The sequence below is a fragment of the Danaus plexippus genome, chromosome 17 (genome assembly GCF_018135715.1).
Source record: "Danaus plexippus chromosome 17, MEX_DaPlex, whole genome shotgun sequence".
NCBI lineage: Eukaryota > Metazoa > Arthropoda > Insecta > Lepidoptera > Nymphalidae > Danaus > Danaus plexippus.
The window spans coordinates 9,251,700-9,273,772 of record NC_083548.1 but is presented as its reverse complement, the minus strand read 5'-3'; the positions used below and the strand labels follow the sequence as shown (position 1 = coordinate 9,273,772).

At 35.5% G+C, this 22,073-nt stretch overlaps 3 protein-coding genes across 7 annotated transcripts in view; 1 reads left to right on the top strand and 2 right to left on the bottom strand.

Annotated features, from left to right (window-relative positions):
• LOC116771268 (Ig-like and fibronectin type-III domain-containing protein 2) overlaps positions 1-10,737 on the top strand; it is an 82,045-nt gene extending 71,308 nt beyond the window's left edge. For 3 of the 5 annotated variants that reach the window (XM_061523110.1, XM_061523107.1, XM_061523108.1), the window contains 18 exons: positions 2,413-2,626; positions 2,772-2,897; positions 3,057-3,237; positions 3,441-3,578; positions 3,743-3,921; positions 4,007-4,145; positions 4,222-4,357; positions 4,482-4,677; positions 4,925-5,030; positions 5,305-5,445; positions 5,532-5,710; positions 6,818-6,985; positions 7,650-7,773; positions 7,928-8,129; positions 8,539-8,711; positions 8,947-9,119; positions 9,204-9,287; positions 9,380-10,737. In XM_061523110.1, coding sequence (XP_061379094.1) covers positions 2,413-2,626; positions 2,772-2,897; positions 3,057-3,237; positions 3,441-3,578; positions 3,743-3,921; positions 4,007-4,145; positions 4,222-4,357; positions 4,482-4,677; positions 4,925-5,030; positions 5,305-5,445; positions 5,532-5,710; positions 6,818-6,985; positions 7,650-7,773; positions 7,928-8,129; positions 8,539-8,711; positions 8,947-9,119; positions 9,204-9,287; positions 9,380-9,568 — 2,848 coding nt within the window. In that variant the 3' untranslated portion in view covers positions 9,569-10,737. The remainder of the gene's footprint in view (positions 1-2,412; positions 2,627-2,771; positions 2,898-3,056; positions 3,238-3,440; positions 3,579-3,742; positions 3,922-4,006; positions 4,146-4,221; positions 4,358-4,481; positions 4,678-4,924; positions 5,031-5,304; positions 5,446-5,531; positions 5,711-6,817; positions 6,986-7,649; positions 7,774-7,927; positions 8,130-8,538; positions 8,712-8,946; positions 9,120-9,203; positions 9,288-9,379) is intronic. The other 2 variants (XM_061523111.1, XM_061523109.1) reach the window with 1 other exon arrangement.
• A 721-nt stretch (positions 10,738-11,458) lies between these two features.
• On the bottom strand, positions 11,459-13,410 carry LOC133319321 (uncharacterized). Its single transcript, XM_061523283.1, has 4 exons — positions 13,047-13,410; positions 12,763-12,958; positions 12,477-12,694; positions 11,459-12,081 (listed from the first exon to the last, which is right to left on the bottom strand). Exons 1-4 carry the CDS (start codon positions 13,162-13,164, stop codon positions 11,459-11,461), a joined length of 1,155 nt encoding a protein of 384 aa, XP_061379267.1. The 5' UTR covers positions 13,165-13,410.
• Positions 13,411-13,675: 265 nt separating this feature from the next.
• On the bottom strand, positions 13,676-22,023 carry LOC116771535 (uncharacterized). Its single transcript, XM_032663411.2, has 4 exons — positions 21,848-22,023; positions 15,472-15,667; positions 15,119-15,336; positions 13,676-14,827 (listed from the first exon to the last, which is right to left on the bottom strand). Exons 1-4 carry the CDS (start codon positions 21,963-21,965, stop codon positions 14,136-14,138), a joined length of 1,224 nt encoding a protein of 407 aa, XP_032519302.2. The 5' UTR covers positions 21,966-22,023; the 3' UTR covers positions 13,676-14,135.
• Positions 22,024-22,073: the final 50 nt, after the last annotated feature.

Genomic DNA, 22,073 nt, shown 5'->3' with positions numbered 1-22,073 from the left:
CTCCTAACAACTTACTACCCCTGTCAACGATTATATTTCTTTTGGTATACCAAGTTTACTAGCAACGTACACGCGGATGACTTCAAATGCCGAAGAGTGATTTGGTATGGAAAGCAATCGGAGTTGTCTTGATACTGACAAACTTAAACATTTTCATCCATATTATGACCCGAGGGTAATAATATTCACCAGTGATTCTTTAAAATGGACAAGATTCGGACTGAACTCAGCATTCTGTAGTCTATCACATTTCTTATATTCAACACCAAAATCAAAATTATGAAGGAAATCTCACCAACGGTGAATACGTGAAAGAAGAGCATCAGTAGTTCGTATTCTCCTATAACCGACAGCGTGCTGTCTTTTGTTTTAGGACTTGAATGAGTACTGCCCTATAACCAAGAGAGCTTGCCACGACATATGTTTCTATAGAAGGGTTTTCTTAAAATATGGAGACAACAGGCTCAGCCGTTAGGAATTATATTATCATATTACGAGTCATCTCTTGTTCGTGAATCGAATTCCAATTATACTTTTCTTGGTTAAGGCGTTATGATGTATACAGAAATTGGGAATAGACTTTCTAAAACTCCTTGCAAGACCTTTGAATTGTATTTCTTGGTTAATGGTTCTAGATTTTTTTTTTTTTGTATGCTGGGATGCACTTTTCCTTTTGAAATTACGTTACAGAGTTATTCAACACACTTTTTAGAAGAAAGAGCACTCAATATTAATCGAAAAACTACCGAAGCCATCGGCGAACATATGTCCAAAAAGAGCAAGCAGATGATTTATTTTCGTCTAAGGTATTAACTATTTTTATTACGTCTATAAGTCTGAATCAATATCAACATTTATGAATGACTACGTTGAAGTTTTTAAATGGATCATTTTTAAGAACGAAACAAATACCAACCCCATATGTAACAATAATTGTGAGGCCGGTTTTTTTTTTTTTTTTTAAATTTGTTCCCAAGAACATCTCAACAGAAAGGTCATGAGCTGACAAAACATAAATAAACCGATTATAGTATTATCCGAAAGGAATATGACCAGAACCGAACCGACTCCATCTAGTTCGTTAGTAAATGACGACCAAGGATTTTTTTTTTTTTTTAAAGATGCTCTAATAACGGCACAACCAGTACCACTATCAAAAAGGGCAGTAAGAGATAAATTTTGAACTTATTTTACCATAGTGGTGAATGTAGGACTGCTATGTTCACTTATTGCGAGGAAATAACTTTAGTAATTGACATTACTGTTGCAGTAGCATCCTAAGGGTGACGTTGTTTGCATCTATAGCAAAATAAGCCCGATCCGATGATATAATGATAAGATCTAATAATAGTTTGAAGTGAAACGGGAGGTTTCTTGTGATAACCATCGTTAACTCGACTTTTTAATCTTGCAATGGCAGCTACAAAATCAGTTTAGGTACGGAATGAGTACTTACGTTCTTAATTTTTGTCACCTGCATTTTCAATAGCAGCTTCCACAAACGGCATTTTTTTTGACTTAATTTGTCGTTGGTAACTCTTCGCCATATGTTTCGAACTTCTTGAAGAAAGGAAATTACTTTCATCCGAACTTCCTACTCGTTCAAAGATTCTGGTTCCTCAATAGGAAACAAGATGCCCCAACGTCTTCATCTCAAAAATTGTGGTGCAACGGTTCTCGAGTCTTCAAAAACGTGCGGAGTTGTATGTTGAACCATGCGATTTCATGTAGACGATCCGGCGGTTGAAAGTGTGGCGTAAGACGTCCCTGCTTCTGATGTGAGAGCGAGGGGATCCTCGTGGAACCTTGGCCAAGACCCTAGTCCTTTAAAAGGCTTTCGAGTCTGGGCGTTAAGTACCGATGACGATGGACAGGCTTCCATTTTGAAGCAAAGATAGTCTTTACTCAAAATGATACTTGTTTATTGCTAACAAATTCTTACCATGAATGTCAAGAATTGTATAGCGGAGATTCTACCACTGTGGCTCCTAAGAGCGACCAATGTAGAATGAATTCAGTACGATTATGCTTTGACTTTTATATGGTAAATTCTGTATTACAATTGTGGGTACTTGGAAAAAACTAATCACCTGATGTATTAATAAAATTATTAACATCGGTGAAGTGGGTAATTTGAAAACAATTATAATGAACGAAAACACGAAAAGGAATATTTTCGATACGAGAAGGCTGTCGGCGCGACATATACATATACATATACATATACATATACATATATATATATATATATATATATATATATATATATATATATATATATATATATATATATCATAAATTTCATAACGGAACTAGTCAAGCGTAATCAGTTTTTGATACCAGAACCTATGTACAGCAAGACAGATAAACAGGAACAAAACACTGAAAGCAATATTCTTCATTTGCACACAGGTGTCTTCGTTACATGACTGCGTACACAAATTGTCTTTTACAAGGCTACGGAGTACTACCAGGTCCGCCATCCCGCCTTCACCTGACTAACATAGACACAGACTACGCTGTAGTGCATTGGGCACCACCTGCAGTACTAGCCGACACCGTCCAGTATTACCACTTGCATTTCAAATCTCTACAGTCTGAAGAAGATTATAGGACATTGGATAAAGTTAGTTATAACAATCGTCTTAACTAAATAATATAAAATTATTGCGTAGCTGTGCCACATGTGTCTATAAAATACATTTAAAATCATTGCTATTATTTTTCCTTTTAAAATGGTCCGCATATTTAACACGTTCTTTTCATAATAGGTACAGTCTCCGTACATTCTTGAAAATTTAGAATCAAACACTGATTACGAGATCTATGTAGAAGCAGTGAATGAGCACGGTGTTGGAGAATCATCGCCTCGACTTATATTCAGGACTCAGAGTCAGGTACATCACACATATTATGGTACTAAACAAATCAACTATTAAAAGTGTTAATAATCTAACTGTAGTGCAATACTTATTTTTTATCATTTGTTTTATTTAACACATAAAAATAATTATAACGTCCATCAAACATATTATCATAAAATATATCAAAACCAGGTAATAGAGGAAGAGGAAGAGAACGCTCTTGCTTACAACGTGACTGCATGTTGTTCTAACGTGGGCGTCTCATCCGTGTGCATGCCGCTGTGTGCGTACGACGCACGCATGTCCGATCTGCGTTCTCTGGCGCCACTCTGTGATCGGGACTTCCCCAAGATTGTTAGATGTGGGGCTGGTGGTAGGCGCTATTTCTTTTACAATAAATATCATATTACAATAGGAATTAAAAATAAAATTAGTCACGTGTGTTATATCTATCGTCTATCAAATTAGGGTCATGATTTGATAAACCCTATACAAGAACCCTGTAATTTTTTTAATACGAATATTTTTTTTTAATATTTATTTCAACGACATTATTTAAAACGTCATTCAAAACAGGTCGAAATCACGAGAAGTGCTGTGCTAGACGTGGGGTGCCGCGTGCCTGCAGCTCTGTGTGCACAGGAGCAGCACAAGTATCGTTATTTTACTCCTGTGTCGCATACATCGGAAACGTTGTGCAGTGCTTTGAGGAAGGTGAGTAACACTTCTGTAGTCGAAAGCTGTTCTCTATTTGCGTAAAATATATAACTTCTTTCTTATTAGCAAAGAAAAAGTAAATAAATTCATATGGAAATTTCAAACAGTTATTACTATTACTTAGTCCTTACAATTACTAATAACAAATATTTTATCTTTAGGTACGGGCACATTACCTGGTCCACCACGTGAAGTACACGCAGTGATATCAAGAGATAAACTATTCTTGGACTGGTCACCACCAGCTGATGGCGCTAACGCTACTTCATATGTCGTGCATTGGCAGAAAGTCGGGAACAACACCCAGCCTTACTATTACAACACTTTACAGTTGGACAACGTATGTTATATACGCTCATATGCTGTACCCATTTTGACATAATTGTAGCCAATTGTCAAGTATTTTAACCGACTAAATTCAACAGAAAATTAATGTGACTGAGACAATGGCACGGATCGAAAATTTGGAGGTAAACAGCTCATACCACATGTTTGTGGTGGCAGTCAACGAACATGGAACCTCTCTCCCATCCAGCATGCTGCTCATCAACATAACTAATGGTGGTGAGATTGTTCCTGCTCCTAACATACCAACTTAATGACTTTATTAACTATTCTTATATTTTATAATAATAAACAGACGCAGAGAACAAAGAGGTATCCGGTATTCCATCTCCTCCTCACTCACTCTCTGTTGCGTCTCACTCAGCCACATGGCTGGCCCTGAGCTGGCAACCTCCACAATTCTCCCTACCCGATGAAAAAATATCTTATACGTGAGTATTTATTTAAAATACAAATAAAATATCATGCTATAATCACTTATATTATTCCTATAATAGCATTCAAAAAAAGGTTGGCAAATTTTTGTTTATTCGTCAATAATTACTATATTCTTAGATTGTACGTTAAAACGCCGGCAAGCCAATCCAACACAACTAAGATCACTACATCAGTGACTGGCCATACGCTGGAAAAGTTGTCTCCAAACACCCAGTATGTAGCCTGGGTAGTTGCGACTGCCGGAGCTGGTAGTTCACCGCCCTCCGAAACTTTACTAGCATGGACTGATCCAGCTTACCCCGCTTTCGTTGAGGTAATGATGACTGCTAGAATGGCAATACTTTTGTTATTTTATGCATATTTAATAAAACTGATTGGCCATATATTCAAATCAAGTGATAAATAAATGTATCCTAAAATTTATTAATAACATAATTTTAGTTGAGGAGCAAGTTACAAATGAATTAAGGATTTTAATAAAATTGGTAAAATTTCTAGCAATTATTTTTAATTGCTTTAAAATTAAGTATCTCGGTGCATATTATCGTCTTTTCTTACAGCCCCCGACAATCAACCCGGTTAACCTTGTAGTCGAAGGATCTAGCATGACTATTCTTTGTATTGCCATGGGAACCCCAACCCCCACCATATCGTTATACATTTCTGGTAAGTGGTTTGTTTTAAACTAAAAATTGGCTTATTACTTCATAACATTTTAATACTTTAATAATTTCACAGTTAATAAGATCCTATATTATTCATATTGAAATATTTTATTTTTAGAAATCTACCTGCAAATTATTTTTTAATTTAAATTCTTTCTGCTACTTCTTGAAGTACATCTTGATGTATCTACATATTTTTACAATAATATTAAACAATAATAATATATGTTTTATTATATGTATAATTTTGTACTCAATTCCTTACCCTTCACAAGGTCACCTCGTCCGTCAAGAAGTAACCCGTCACATGGTAACAGTCGTCCACAACGTCACGAGAGATATGGAACTGATATCATGTTACGCGGATAACGGATACGGCACCCCCATGCAGGCGTCTCGTAAAATCAATATATCACGTGAGTCAATTCTTCAAATTGGTTCAAAATCATTGAAGTTAAAACAACATAAGTACTATAATTAATACAAATGAGTATTCCCCCAGACATACCTACCATCCAAGCGTCAGGCATTACCATGGCTGCGGCGGGTGACTCTGTTATACTGGAATGTCGTGTGGAAGCGCTCCCCAAACCCACCATCGCTTTCTGGAGGGACCCTAATGGAAGAACACCAGTCATTGACGGACCAAATTACACGATACAACTACTTGCAGATCCAGAGGTAGACTAATCAATAATGATTGGAGCAATGCTAAACTTACGACTCACGAGTTTAATTATTGTTTAATTTTATAATTTCGTAAAACCAACAGTTTCATAATTTCTATATCTATACATGTAATAAAAATGTAAAGGATCGTTTTCTGTACATGGAAGATATGTGAGAAAAAATATGAAGTATCTTTGCAAAGTGACTCTGGCACCTAAATCCTTAGATGCCCAATAGCTATACATCAAATATCGTGTATAGAGGACGACAAAGAAAAAAAACAGAAAAAGACGGTTTAATCCGAAACATCAAATTTAATCTAAACCGAAATACATAACATAAAAATGTTGCACACACTCGGTCTTCCACGCGGATAAAAGACGTAATATTTTTATTATTTCGCTTTGAATTGATGATATACTCTGACCTTTAGATGAGATGAACTTCAACAGAAACTACGTCAAAAATGACATCGCAAATTCAGGGACAATACATACAATACTAGAGCTTACAAAGCAAAATCTTGAGACCAATTGACATTCTATTGTTAAGGCTACTTTTACTTCGCACGCCAGACTCACTCATGTCACAGAACGGTCTATTGATATCTTAGAGGTCGGGTTCTTTCAAAACATAAACTTGAATATTTTGTTAGTATTTCATACAAATATGATCTCAAAATAAATTTTGTCACTTTTAAAATAAAAGTTCTAATTCAAACAGTAATGTCAATTATACATATAACTTTGCACACTAAGTGCATTAGACAAAGCTATGGGAACAATTTCTAAAAACTTATGAAATTTATTTATTTAATTGGACCAAGTACTTTAAGAAATAAGAATATGCTAGGAAACGACAACAAAAAGTCTTTTTAATAACTATGTAAATCTCTTAACATTTTCCTCGCCTTTTAATATTATGGAAATTTGATTTATCTTTTAGCTCATTTCTATTCATGAATCTTTTAATAATTTTATCTTTTAATCTTGCGGAGTGAAGATGAACACTTGATTTTATCTGAAAACTAATATATCACTTGACCTTATACAAATAAACAATAAAGTTTTGCAATTAAATGGAAAACAATGAAAATAACCGAGTTATAAAATATTGCAGGAGAAAACAAAATACACGATGCGATTAATAATAAAGAAGATAACGGAAACTAATGAAGGAGATTACTTTTGTCACGCGGAAAATGCATTTGGCAAAACATTACGCCCTGTGTCGGTGCGACTGCGAGCAACCGGCCCACATCACAACGTCACGGAATGCTGCACACAGGTAAACATAACATATGTACATATATAAAAAAACATTAATGAACTACATTCATTACAAAAACCTGGTAGATGTTTTTTCAAAGCATTAACGAATTATATCGGAATATGCATGGAATTAAAGACTATGGACAAAAATAACAGCTTATTCGATCGAATACATAAAGCAACATTTCATTATTCCTTCTACATAAAAATATTTTTCCAATTTCATGATCCAGTAACAGAATATACAAAATTTCTATCGAACAAATTTGATTCTTTTTTTGAATGAGCTACAACTCAATTTATTTATTATAATTAACTCTCACTCAATACAAATCCCTGTGACTCCGATCTTGAATTTGGTTTGATTGGACCTGACACCAAGGTTCTCTACAACGATAAAACATATTTATTCTAGAGAATAAAGTAAATTATTTTGGGAATCTAATACTTTAACGTTTCATATTGAGAGTTATATTTAATAAAACTAAAGATACGAGTTGGATTTATAGATAACGAGAGTCAAAAATGGGTATGAACTTATAATATTCAACTTAAAGATATTAATGTAGGATAAAAAAAATAACTTTTTAATACATCGCACTGAAACATAAATGACAATAAATAATACATCTCATATACGTTTTTGTGAACATCAATGGAATATTCAAACCCATCACCAGATGAACGTGTCTTCGTCATGTATCGACGCGTGCACTTTTCACTTGGACATGGACAACATCATGGACCGTCCTGAGTGCATGAACGATTTTGATAAACTCATGAAATGTGCTGCTGATGGATCAGGTATGATGCAACATTTCCGATTGCCGATATCCTACTACGTAGTACAAAAAAATAGACAAGTTATTAGAAGTACACACGTATCACGCATTTTTCAGGCACTTTATGTACTGATACTGAGAAAATTATAATTAAATCTTATTTAATATGTCTGCAGATCACCGTAGTTGTTGTGCTTCCTGGGGCGTTCCTCGGAACTGCCTGGAACTTTGTCGCGGCGGTTCCGTTTCCAAGACTTGCGCTCTCCAACATGCAAGACGAGCATTGGCCTGCTTTAGAGACTCTGGTGCTAAACTACCAGGTCCACCAAGAAACTTAAAAGCACATGCTGCCCCTACACCAAATACTGTGTTGCTAAGGTTAGTTTCTTTTAGGTTATGAGATCTAAGATTTTCGCGAGTATTCATTTAAATGAAACTAGTGTTATTCGGATTTACTACGCGGATTTTATTATTTAAAAACTACATAATCCCGACGTTTCGGTTACTTTGCAGCAACCGTGATCACGGGCAGACGAGGTGTCTGCAAAGTAACCGAAACGTCGGGATTATGTAGTTTTTAAATAATAAAATTCGCGTAGTAAATCCGAATAATACTAGTTTCATTCTTTTAGGTTGCTCAAAGGAAATTCGTATCTCTTTCATTAAAGTTTCTTTTACTTTGTCTATTTAAAATATTTTTTGTCATACTACAAATTGATTCCAGTATAATATTGATTATATCAAAATTTATTGTTGTCTAATTCCATAATATTATTTTTTTTTCCAGCTGGGAGCCGCCCCTAAAGAATCCGCAAACCGTGTATCTTTATCGTGTTTTCTGGCGAGCGTATGGTGCCAAAGTCCCTGAGAAGTTGGACACAAGTGAAACCAGCGTGGTACTGACCGGTCTACAGGATGATGTGCGTTACGAATGCGTGGTGAAAGCTGCCAATGATGCGGGTCAGTTGAACCTATACCTTACATGAATTCTTACCATCTAGACCTGAGTGCTTCTAAAATAAAAATTATTACCACTTCAATTACTAAATAATTTTAAAGAAATATTTGAATTTGGCACGCTTATTTATATTTATATGTAAGACCATGGAGTACCAGGAAATTCGTTGGAAAGCTACGAGCGATTACTCTCATTTTCTGTTGCTTAACATTTTTTATATTCCTTTAATTTTATTAGGTACATCATCTCTCAGCCAGTCCATCATGTTTACGACTGCTGGTCAGGAGACGGGGGCATCAGCTTCTAAAGTGTCGACTTCTGGAACAGCCTCCGCAGTGGGAGTAGCGGTGGCTTGTATTCTAGTAGTTGCCATATTATTAGCCGCTGGACTTTATTACAGACATAGAAAGGTAACTAATAGTAATACGCAATTGTATTTTATTATTCCTATATAAAGGTTAACAAAACTAAACAACTAATATATATTTTTATAGAATCTTAGACTAAAGGCCCAAGGAGGAGTTGCCTTCGAAAACCCAAGCTACCTCAGAGAACCAAACCCTGATAGCGTTGTCAATGTGAGTACTCAAATACTTTTAGTTCTATTATTACAACAAAATGATTTTTAGTATTTACGTCGCAGTATAACACTTACCCAATATTTTAACAGGGTAACGTACCTAACGGGATTACCAACGACAATATGAACGTCATTGGCAATGGTATATCTACGAGCACAGCATGGAGACAAGAGACCCAGACGCCTGGCAGCACCATCCCACAGCGGGAGGTGGATCCTTCCTTATATGAAGAACTAAAACTCGGCCACGACGGGGCGGGCTTCAAGAGACTGAAGTAGCCCGCAGCTCGCCGCTCGCCGATGCGCTCACCGCGGCTCTCGTCGCCGCGAGTGGCGCCCGAGAACTGAGCGGCTGGGCCCGAACCGCGGCTGATGAGCCCCAGGGTACCACATATTTTCATAGACTTATGCAGGTTTTCGTGCAAAAGCTGTGGAGTGTTATAATAACACTAACTTTAGGATATACCAAAACATTCAGCATATATAAAAATATAATTTAAACAATAGATCACGTTCAGATTATAAGCATTTTAATATTGTATGGACCCATAGCGACCACCAAATATAGTCGTAATAGACACGTAGAAAAATATGGAACGGTTCACCAGAGTGTAGATTACAAATTATTTTTTCATACTTTATTGTGATTCTAACCAAATATCTGTAAATAAACATTTCTTTGTCAATAGTTTTATAATGAGAATCTTTTTAGTTTAAAGTAGCGACAGTTTTATTAGAACTCAATAAAAGATGTGCCTTCGAACAATTATAAAGTAGAATGTATAGTTACCTTTTGCGTGTAACTTATGTAAATAAATACATTCCATAGAATAATATTAATAAATATTACGTAGATATTGAAACAGAATGACGTTGAAGTCTTTTATATAACAAAGATATTATACTATTTCTTTTTATAAACATTTGTATATAAACGTTATTTTGTTTCAATTCACTTAGAGATTTTGAAGTAAATGAAAAAAATTTAAAGACGTTTTGTTATAATATATTCACTATGTATGTTGAAGTTAAGATCTCAATTGGTCCGGAAAAATATATTCTTTTAAGGCTGCGTTTCTAACCACAATAAACTGGATATAGAGTGTGAACGAGAGAAAAATGAGTGAATAAAATTATTCCACTTTAATTTTATTAACTTAGTCACTATCGAAATACATGACTTTCCATATAAATACTTCTTCAAACACCCAAGAAACTCCGTTTAATTGAATCTAGCCTTATTGTGCAATGTCTTAAAATTATAATACAGAACTAATCTCTTTCATGAATATAAAGAGCGTTAAAATAATTTTTTGCGTTAACGGAGAATGTGATGTTTAGTTATAAATAGAAAAAAAAAACGTTTTCTAAAATAATAATATAATTTTAGTTAAAAGACGGATGTGATTAGATTTGTAAATAATATTAATAAAAAAATATTTAAGAAACGTGTACTTACTTTCCTGTGTATGTCAAATTGATTTTAATATATATGATAATCTGATGAACACGAAAAAAAATCAATGATTCAGTTCGAAGACGAGCATCTGTATCGTAAAGTGTAACTTTATTAAAAATTAAAATTATTTGCTGACTAAAACAAACTATCTTTACAAGCATTCACATTTTTTTTGTCTGATACATAATGTAGTAACTATAATATTTAATTTGAATTAAAAACTTCGTCCTGTTTAATGATTTCGCTCAATGCTATTTCTAACAATACATATTATATATAATTTTATTAAAAGTTTTGATATATTTTTTTTATAATATAACAAAGTATTGGAACTGGCGTATATAAAAACATATTTAAAATACATAAAACTTTTTATACATATATCTATTCTATACATTCGAAAATTCTGTGCTTAATTTGTTTTACCTACATTTTATTTTTTATACGGTGAAAATCATCTCATAAGTGGAAATAATTTTTTCAATAAACATTCTTACAAAATTTTTAAATAAAATATTCTTTCAGCCATTACTCAATATTTATTACGATTCGTTGTTGTGCCTACGAATTTTATTTATTTAAATATAAACAGCCTCAACAATACTTTTACATAGATATATGTATTAAAAAAGTGCTTTTAACTACAGAGCATAAACATGAGACGTGCATTTAATTTATGATTTTAATATATGTAATAAAAAAAAAATACTTTAACTTAAAGTAGATTGCAGTGTGGTGTAGATTGTGTAAGTGGACTTGATAACAGATATCAAGCAGACGTAGTCCAAAACGGTTATTTTTCCCGCTGTTATCACCAAAGGTTTCTGAGCATTCAAAAGTATCATCAGCACCATTCTCATATTGGACCTGTCAAACTTCTCCCACTGACAGTCATAGACGGAGAATTCAAACTCATCCGACGCATCCAACAACTTCTGTCCCATGTAACAAGCGACGTTTAGTTGTATGAAACTATATATAAGTTCTATGTACGTGTCCTCAATTCTTTTGAAGAGTTCAACAACTATGGTTATCATTAAAATTATAAAGTCCAAAGCCATTGTCACTCTGAACAGTCCTTCGAATGTATTCAGTTGTTTATCCTTTGTTATATTAACAAATTTACTATCGACTTTTTCATAATTCTTGATGGCTCCGTCCCAAATTTCTAATATTTCATCAGACAAAGCGCGCATCTGCGCTTCTATATAACCGGCGATTATTAAAATAAACGTTAGAAAACACGTCATCGCGTAAACACCCATGGTAACACTTATTATTATAGTTATCAAAGCGATCTCATAGTTCGGTGTTTCAAACGTCGGCTCGAGACCTGACAAAAAATACATTTATAAAACTTACAGAACAAAATGCAGCTTAAACGTTTAACACCCCATGAAACAAATAGTTCTATCTTCACAAACAAGATACGTATATATATGTTAAATTGCCTAGAATATTTTTATGTAAGAAAGGTTATGTTTTAAACTATCAAGAAATTACTTGTGTTCTCTTTGTAAAATAGCTGGATACATTTAAGAATAACGAAGACTATTACAGCACTAAAGCTATATTTGTAAAACTTAATCTGTTTGGTTTAGCTGAAAAACAAACATACCGACGTATAATAAAAACTTTCGCGTTTATTATACTGGTAGTAAATTAACTAACTTGCCTCATAGGGTGACAAACATACAAACAGGTAGTAGGTATACAATCATAAAATACCGTAGATAACATAAGAATTATCTGGTAAATTTCTGCCTGGCTTTATAATTGGGATCCATACGTATAGAAGCAACAGAAACATGATTGAAGACCACACAGATATCACCCTCCTCTTTATTTTCGGTAAATATTTGTGCAAGTGAGTGTGGAACGACGTTTCGGGTCCTATACTATCATCGTATTCCAAATACTCCTGAACGAGGTTTTGCAACGGTTTCCTGAAAGAGAATAAATTGAGAATTAAAAAAAAATAAATCTATTATTCTTTTACGTCATAACAACTAACCTGCAGAAAAGAAAAAACATCATTTTCGTCACAGTTGTCAGGCTACTCAACAAAAGTGAAACAACTACAGTGGCGGTCTCGTAGTCACGCGTTTCCCTGGTTCGTATGAAAATAAACCATGACATAGAGAACACATACACATAAAAATAACAAACGATCCCTATTGTTACTAATACGTAGTTAATCAAAGGGATACCTGAAAAATAAATGATCATACATTGATAAGGACGTGACAAGAATTAAGAGATTTTTTATAAAAAACTGTACACGCGAAATGTACTTACGTTTTTTGTTATTTACATCGATATTGATAGTTACCAGACGCAATAAGAAGCCTATGGTGTTCAGCATAGTGGGTAGGTCGCTTTGTTCAAGATGAAACGTGGGTAATGAAATCTTCATTTCAAATAAAATATTGTATGTACCGCCCTACAATTAAATTTTCCTAAAAGCTACTTGATAAATCGGTTTTAAGATCTCCTATTGTGACTTTTTTTTAACTAATAATAAAGATAATAACGTTTTGGTGTTAACAAGAAGGATTCCTACATCGACCACACTCTGTATGAGTATTTATACACGATGAAGGGACCTCTACCGATGTTATAACACACATAATGCATTCAATTATATCATTTAAACTAATTGATACAATCAATTTCTCGCGAAGGAAAACTTTATTGGAATAGCATCAAAGAAATACGATTAAGATTAAATTTAATTCTATTGTAAGAATTCAAAAATAACAAAAATGACCTTTATTCCTAGACCAAGTAAAAATCCTAAAACAGAGTTTTTTTTTAATCCACCATTGCAAAAAAAACGAAACAAAATATCTATTTTCTTGGTTAAAGATTTTAAACAATCGATTTTTATTTTTATAAAGATATTTATTTAAAAAAACCTTTTCGTTTTTACTGAGTTTTGTGAAAAACCAAATGTATCATCTGAATAATTTTACATCTCTAAGAAAATATGTTCGATAGACTTAATACAATCGACACTTAATCACTATTACCTCTATTAAAAGAGGAAATTGAAACACGAAGGACAGACTATTACTACAACTATTAATACAAGTATCTTTAATTGTACAATTACTGAAGATTAGAAGTGTCTGTCTGTGGTGACATACATATATTATACTTCTTTAACAATAAGACTTAAAGTCTTTTTTTACATACATATGACAGACTGTATTTACTCTTTTCTTACCTACTTTTATTGTTTTTTTTTTTCCAAATAATCATTTTATTTGTTTACTACATTTTTAGCCACAGATTTCAAATAGAAACATGTACTTAAAGCAATGTATGTATGTTATAGTAAATCTATCTATAGAACAGACATAAATTGATTCAACTCGCAATGTATTATTTTTGTGCAGTAGATTTAAGTGTCGTATATGCAGAGTAAGTAGAACGAAGCATCGACATCAAGGAAGCGAAATTGAGAACTGCAAATCCACCAGCTGATAATGTCATTGTTTTCTGCGAACATTGTAACATAAACAGAACGGTCTTCTGATTGTCTACATTGAAGTTCTCCCATTTACAATTATAAATCGCGTTTTCGTATTCTTTGCTAGCATCGATTAGCCTCTGTCCTATGTAGCAATCTATAAATATTATACCAAATGTAAACGGCATTTGTATCCAAGTATTTTCTAGTCCACCGACAAGTTCAGTAACGAGTGCTAGTATAATGAAAATTAAATCATTTACGAAAATAAAACGAAGTTCATGTTCTACTTTATTTCTCAGATTTACATTCACTATCTGAAATTTTACGATATCACGTAGGCGTATCTTCAAAAAAATATTTCTTGCTCTACTCTTCATGGCTGGGTTGTTGTATAGTTTATAAACGTTGTAATATTTTTCACTGTCATCCCAAATATTGAGCATTTCTTTACTGAGAGCAAGCATTTGTGCTTCCAAATATCCAACTATGACAATTATGAATAATGTTACATGAACAGAAGCAGTAACAGAGAAGATTACTGCTGATGTCAATAAAACCGATGCTACTTCATAGTTTGGCGATTCTCTCATCGGTTCCAAACCTGAAATAGAAATCTCATCGATCAGTAAGTATAAACTACATTATCCTAACTGTATCTGTATTATCAACTGTTTTGAAAGCTCAAACCTGTTATTAAACCTTCTATATGGTATTTAATAATATAAAGCTTCTTTAACCCAACATGACAAAAGAAATATTAATGTTTTTGCATTCATTTTTATCTCAGTTTTAACTTCACCACTAATATAATTAACATATCAGCTGCTTTTGATTTGTTTTTTCAATTGATTAAAGACTTTCACAGACTGTTTCTACAAATATGTTGATTTACCATATAAAACAAATAAATCTTCAGAAAAATGACGACCAGGTCTTAAAAAAGGCACACTTATGTATATAAGGCCGTTCAAGGTCAACACGGTCCAAGCCATCGTGGCTTGAGTCTTAACCACTTTAAGAACTTTCAGAATATTTGTCTCGAAACGTGTTCCTCTCACCACTAATCCATTACAATGTAGATAATCATCAATCAACTTCATCACAGTTTTACTTAAAACAACAAATGGATTATCCCGAAATCAGTAAAAAAATATTTAAAAAAAAATAACAAATGATTATTACAATTAATTTATAATCAATTATTTTAATTCCACTGAAAACTTTAAATTCAATAAATAAATATACCTGTAATACTTCATGTAAAATAACTTAGGTATGGACGTGATACTGCACATAGTTAAAGAGATCGCAACCATAGCGCTAATGAAGTCTCCTGTCTCCGGACACCGCACCAGCACAAACCAAAGCACGGAAACTATGTAAACATAGACGTAGCTTGCGCCAATAAATATGGTGAAAAGATAAAGTATACAGGGAATAGCTGAAAAAAAGGAAGAGTTTTTAACGATCAACGCACTTTCTTCTCTATAAATTTTACAATATAAAACACGCTTGCCTTAACAATAACCTAAACAGTTTTTAGAGACAGGAGTACATTGAAATATTACCAAAGTCATTGATATGAAAATTTAGAAGTCTATGTTTGAATGTATGAATGGCTGTTTGCCACTCTGTCGCGCAAGAACTACGTAAAGTATTTCTACGTAATATAGTTTAGATATCAAAATGAGACTTAGGCTATTATTTATGTAAAAAATCAGTGTAGTAACCGCATGACACAACAGTATATTAGATTTTGTATAATTAACTGTATATATATGTTGAAGTAGACTATTCATTTCTCTTTGAGTTTAATCTCACAATCAAAAACAAGTAATAACATTAATTTAATTATTTTTTTATAGACGCCTAAAAATATAGTTGAAGTTATAGCAATAAAAACGGTCCCCTTAGACTCCCTTAAAATAAAGTCATCAATCGTTTATTTCTTTGCTATTCTTTATCTTCATTTTGTTTTTTAATATGCTAATTTAAATTGCGTAACGGAAAAAACTTTCAAAAACCAGTATTACAATATATTTTCCCTAAGGCTTTAGGAGCTTTTATGTATATTTATTTCCTTCCAAAGTTCATTCCTAATGATAATAATAATAATATATTTATTTAATTTATCCATTTATATGTCTACAATAAGCGTTGACGTCCGCACTAGGCTAGTCCTATATCGTGAACGTCGATTTGTTTTTTAGCTGTCAGCATTTAGTTAATAATTACCACGCTTATAATAATAAAAGACAATCACACAGAAAATGGTGTATTCACAAAACATTAGTTCTTTTGGTACTGTATTTAAAGGTTGTTTACAATTTTAAACAAGTTTTATGATAATATGGTATTAAAACTTCAATTAAAAGAAAAAAGATAAACTAATCAATTATTCGAAAGTCTGTTTGATAAGTGAAGTGTAGGAGTTGTGTGTGCGTGTGTGTGTCTGTGAGTGTGTGAGTGTGTGCGAGTGTGTGTCTCTATATTTACTTAAATGAAATGAGACTTACCATTGCTATAATTTGTTTTTTTTTTTGACTATTTTTATAAAATGTTCGGTATCAGCGTAAGACCAATTTATTAATAAATTTGTGATATTTATTTATACTTCTTTATGGGAAAGGTTCCCAGGTCGCAAATATTATTAATTTTGTTGTAAATATAGAGAAAGGTGACAATCGTGGTGCAAACCCGGTTTCTACTGCAATGCATGATGCCCTTACTTTGCGGTTTGTTGTATTTGTGTATACCGAGGAATTCAATACTATTTTGTGAGCGGCTAATATGACTTGCAAAATATAAAGGCGTCGTATGCTTAGGATTTTGGCTCCTATGCATAATATTCGTAAGTTTGTCGTAGGCTAATAATACGATTCTTTAAGCATGACTTTTATTAAAGAATATTAAGCTCTTTCCAGAGTAATTACGTGTGTTTGGGCTGCACTACCCCAGGTTTTTATACAGTAGGCAGTCGAGAACCAGTGGGGGTCCATAGAGTGGTGGACAGTCGAAAACGGCGTTCCACAGGGTTCGGTCTTGGGACCTGTCCTGTGGAATGTCGGGTATGACTGGGTCCTGCGGAGTCGCCTCCTCCCCGGGATGGGTGTCATTTGCTATGCAGATGACACCCTCGTCTTATCCCGGGGACGGAGCTACAAGGAGGCGGCGCGGCTGGCCGAGGTCGGTACTGATCTCGTGGTCAGCCGCATAGAGAGGTTGGGGCTTCGGGTCAGAATCGACAAGACCGAAGCCCTCCTCTTCCGCGGGACTGGGCGGAAAGGACCCCCGCCGGGTGCCACCCTTCTCATAGGAGGAGGGAGGGTCAGGGTGAGCCCGACCATGAAATATCTGGGGCTCACCCTTGACGGAGGGTGGACCTTCGTGCCCCATTTCAGGGAGTTGGGACCGAAGGTCATGAGGACGGCAGGTGCGCTGGGGAAATTCCTCCCGAACCTCGGAGGACCCAGCGCAGCTTGCAGGCGGCTATACTCTGGGGTCTGTCGGAGTATAGCCACGTACGGTGCTCCCGTTTGGGCTGATCGACCGATGAGCCGCGGGGTCAAGGCCCTACTGCGCTCGGCGCAAAGGGCACCCGCGGTGAGGGTGATTAGGGGGTACCGTACGGTCTCCTGGGCCGCAGCGACGGCTCTAGCTGGCGATCCGCCCTGGGATCTGGTGGCGTCGGTTCTCGCCGAGGTGTTCTCTTACGTCTCGGGTAGGAGGGCTCTCGGAGAGAACCCTTCGTCAGAGGAGATCCGGGCGGTTCGCCGGCAGGGGGAGTCGCGCCTTATGCGGGAGTGGGGGGAGGACCTGGCGGGCCAGCCGTACGGTAAACGTACAACGGCTGCGCTCCGTCCGGTCCTAGAGCGTTGGATGAGACGGAAACGCAAACCCCTTACTTTTCGCCTGACGCAGGTTTTCACCGGGCACGGCTGTTTCGGTGACTACTTGTGTCGGGTGGCCAGGAGAGAGCCGGGAGGAGGCTGCCATGAGTGCGGCGCTGCGGTGGACTCAGCCCAGCACACCCTCGAGGTGTGCCCGAGATGGGCTGCGCAGCGCCAAGACCTTGTGGCGGCGCTCGGCGGAGTGGGCTTTTCGCTTTCGAGTGTCGCGGAGAAGATGCTTGAGAGTGACAGGTCCTGGATGGCGGTGTCCTCCTTCTGTGAGACGGTTATGTCCACGAAGGAGGCATCTGAGCGGGAACGGGAGGTTGCGGCTGATGCACCCTCCCTCCGCAGACGACGGACGGGGGCGCGCCGGGGGCGATATCAACGCCTCCTCCAATAGCGCCCCTGCGCCCCGGGCTGGGGTCGGGCTGGTAACCCGGCTCCTGTGAAAGCCCGGCGTCGTCGGGGCGATCCTAATTGCCGGGATCGCCCCCTTTCTCCGAGGGAGTAAGTCCGGTCTCTGCCAGGACCGGCCAGTCGCTGGTGTGCCCTGTCGCTGACAGATCCGGGGTGCACCAACATAGCGGCCGATGGCTTTCGCAGTGGTTTTAGTGAGTAGGGACCTGCCCAGGTCGAGTCTCACACATCCTCTCCGGCCCCACCAAGGCCGGTGAGACGGCTCGTAAAAAGAGTTTCCCTGCTTCATCAAAAAAAAAAAAAAGGTTTTTATACAGTAGGATATTATTAAGTGACGAAGTGCGAAATAAACAGTTTTTTATAGATTCATGTGTACGATTTCCCTAAGCCGCTTGATGATATGGATCAGTTTGCGGGTTTTTGTCGACATCGCACCGATATGTTCTTTAAACGTTAAAAATGATTCCAAGGTATTTTAGATTGTGTACTCTTTGTACTCCCGTACAATCGCAAGTGATTATTGGCAGGGAATCACCGGATGATAAGCACTGCGGGTTGGTACACACTGTTATGTCTGAGTTCATGTCTGGCCACGAAGCAACTGCTGTATGGAAACAAATGTATTTGGTCTTCACCATGTTTAATAATAAGAGATATTCATTTAGCCATGTACATATAGATTTCATACCACGCCTTGCAATTTCATAGCGCAAGTCCCACCCCTTCCATGAAACAAAATTACAGTGTCATTTGCGTAACAGATAGTTTCAGCTTGAGAAAAGTTTAGGATGCATATGTCATTTATGTATATAAGAAAAAGGGTTGGTCCAAGTACAGTATCTTGAGTCACACCATAGGACATGTTGGCAAAGGCACTGGTACAAGTACCCCCTATAACCAATTAAATGCTATCCCTCGTATAGCGATCTTTTCGAGTTTCTGTAAAAGGTTTCGCACAGAAACCCAATCGAAGGCCTTTGACTAGTCAAGGAAGACTCCAATACAAGCCTCTCCGTTGTCCAGAAAGAAGGATATTTTTTCAGTTAGTAGAGTAGCAGCATTTTATGTTGATTTTTTATTATGAAAACCGAACTGGTTGTTTATTAAGATATTGTTATCCATTATCTTTGCAAAAACGGGTAGCAGGGATATGGGTCTGTAGTTTGTCAGCTCCTTAGAGTCACCTCCTTTAAATATTGGAATAACTACATCGATTTTCCACGAAATGGGTACTGTACCACTTGAAAGAATTCAGTTTAATAGATACGTTAGCGGTTCCACAATTTGGTTTTTAAAAGTTTTGATATGACTATTTATTATGCCGTCTAGTCCAGGTGCACAGTCTTTTTTGGGTTCATAGTTATTGCTTCAACCTTTTGACAATCTGTTAGCCTCATGAGAAAGGAACTGAGAGAGAAAATACTGAATTTTATTTTTGAAGCAAATGTTTCTTCGCTATTGCTTGTATTAGCTAAAGTAGTTTCAGCCAACGTCTTCCCCACAGATACAAAAAAGCCATAACAAAAATTAGCGGAATTCCAAGGAGAAGATTTTGAGTCTAATAAATCGGTAGATGTTGTAGTTAGTATTAGCTCTATGAATCATGTGGTTAATTGCACGCCATGGTTCTTTTGGTTTATTTTAGATTTGCGTTAAATAGATCTGCCTCATATTTATTTTTCAGTTTTCGGATTAAATTAAAGTATAAATTTTGATACCGAGAATAAATTATTTTTTTAACTGCGTCATTTGGTGATTTTCTGGTATCCAGGAGTAGCTTAGCCCTAACCTTGGCACATCGTAATAAGCCCGAGGTCATTTAAAGTTTTAATATAACTACTACGGCTAAGTTTCGCGCTTTAAGTATTATCCAGGATTATGGTTTTTACAGTGTTACAAAAAATTTCTGTTTGGTCTGAGATATTCGTGGTAGACATCAAGATTGATCACTTTAATTTTTCTAATTCTCTGATGACCCTTTCAAAATAAATCATCGTTTTTGTTGTAACTTTTTCGGTTGTCTTTTAATTTTTATTGTTAGCAATTCCAGTTATTACCAAGTCGTGATCGGCCACTGCAGTAGGAAACACCATAGTTGCATCTCTATCTTTACCTTTATAGAATACATGATCCTGGCATGCTGAATTCCTAGTTGGCCTGTCTACCGCAAGAAAGCAGACCAAGTTCTGCCATTAAGCGCAAGTTTTCTGATGCGGTTTCAGTATCAGCTGATTGCTTAATAATATTGATATTTATGTCCCTCATAAAGATAAAGCATGGAAATTTTTTTCGGCTTCTTATAATTTTACTCAAATATTTAAAGATTTTAATTACTTTAAATGAGGGTGATCTATAAAGGGCTAAGAGGTTTATTACTTTAGGGATTTCTGCAGCGAGATAGTTGGCTTCATTAACGTCTGATTCATAAACTTATGCGGTCCAATTATCTCTTATGTACACCACCACACCTCCCGCTTAATTAATATATTTCGTAGTTTTGTAACTTACGTAACCAGGTATTTGTTAAATGACTTATGTCATTAATCCAATATTCTGTCAACATGATGAGATCAAAAATCACATTAAATGTTTGAAAAGTAATGAGAAAACTGTTAAAGTTGCATTTAAGGCTTTTAATATTAAAGGTAGGTTATTTTAAAGTCAAATTTGCAAACATTATTGTAGCATTCATTATAAGTACCGAAATGGTGGCATATTATTCTATTAGAAATTATCGACATCCTCTAAAACATCAAGTGATGCCATCTGTGTTTTTTCTTAAAGTAATAGACTTGGATATTGTACAGTGTATTTTAGTATAGCCACCATTTTGAACGTTTTATAGTGTGTAGTGTTGTGAGTTATGATGTAGTGTAAGAGTTTCCGTGTAAAGAATTGTAGTGTATGTAGTATAGTTAGTTGTGTAGTGTAGATGTGAATTACTGTATAGTAATTTAGTGTCGTTATGTTACTTTGAGCCTGTTGGTAGTTTTGTAAGTTAACTATTTATGCTATTTGACATTTATTTATCTGTATTTATACGTATGTATTTAAGAAATAAATTATATTAAAAAACTATTAAGAGCATGTATAATATACGTAATTACACATAATATTTAAGACTCTAGAGATATATATTTTAATATACACAAAAATTATTAATCACAGTGGTACAAATCTAATATCTGAAATATAAACAAGAAAATTAATAAATAAATTTAGAGCCAAAGACAACAATCTTTAGAAGCGCTTTAGAGTATGATACTACATTTGTTAAAATATTAACTTAATATAACTCTTAAAGAACTTACGTCGGGCATGTCTCCTATTGATATTAATAGTTAATACCCTCAAAATCACCCCAACGTTCCAGAATATTGTCGGGAGATCACAACGGTCTAAACCAAACCTCCCAAAAACATTAGCCATTGTTGTATATTTATATATCTGTAAATATCATGTACATATCGCAAGCACCAGCTTTGTGTCAACAGTGACATCGTACAATGGACTGATACAATCAAACCACAAACTTTA

Bases quoted from the DNA above. Each gene is read 5' to 3' on its own strand.
- LOC116771535 (XM_032663411.2), bottom strand. From the start codon at position 21,965: ATGGCTAATGTTTTTGGGAGGTTTGGTTTAGACCGTTGTGATCTCCCG. The intron at 15,668-21,847 runs GTAAGTTCTTTA...CCTTTTTTTCAG, and splicing joins CAATAGGAGACATGCCCGAC to CTATTCCCTGTATACTTTAT. The intron at 15,337-15,471 runs GTATATTTATTT...TGTTGTTTTAAG, and splicing joins TTTTACATGAAGTATTACAG to TAAAACTGTGATGAAGTTGA.
- LOC133319321 (XM_061523283.1), bottom strand. From the start codon at position 13,164: ATGAAGATTTCATTACCCACGTTTCATCTTGAACAAAGCGACCTACCC. The intron at 12,959-13,046 runs GTAAGTACATTT...TTTATTTTTCAG, and splicing joins CGATGTAAATAACAAAAAAC to GTATCCCTTTGATTAACTAC. The intron at 12,695-12,762 runs GTTAGTTGTTAT...ATTCTCTTTCAG, and splicing joins ATGTTTTTTCTTTTCTGCAG to GAAACCGTTGCAAAACCTCG.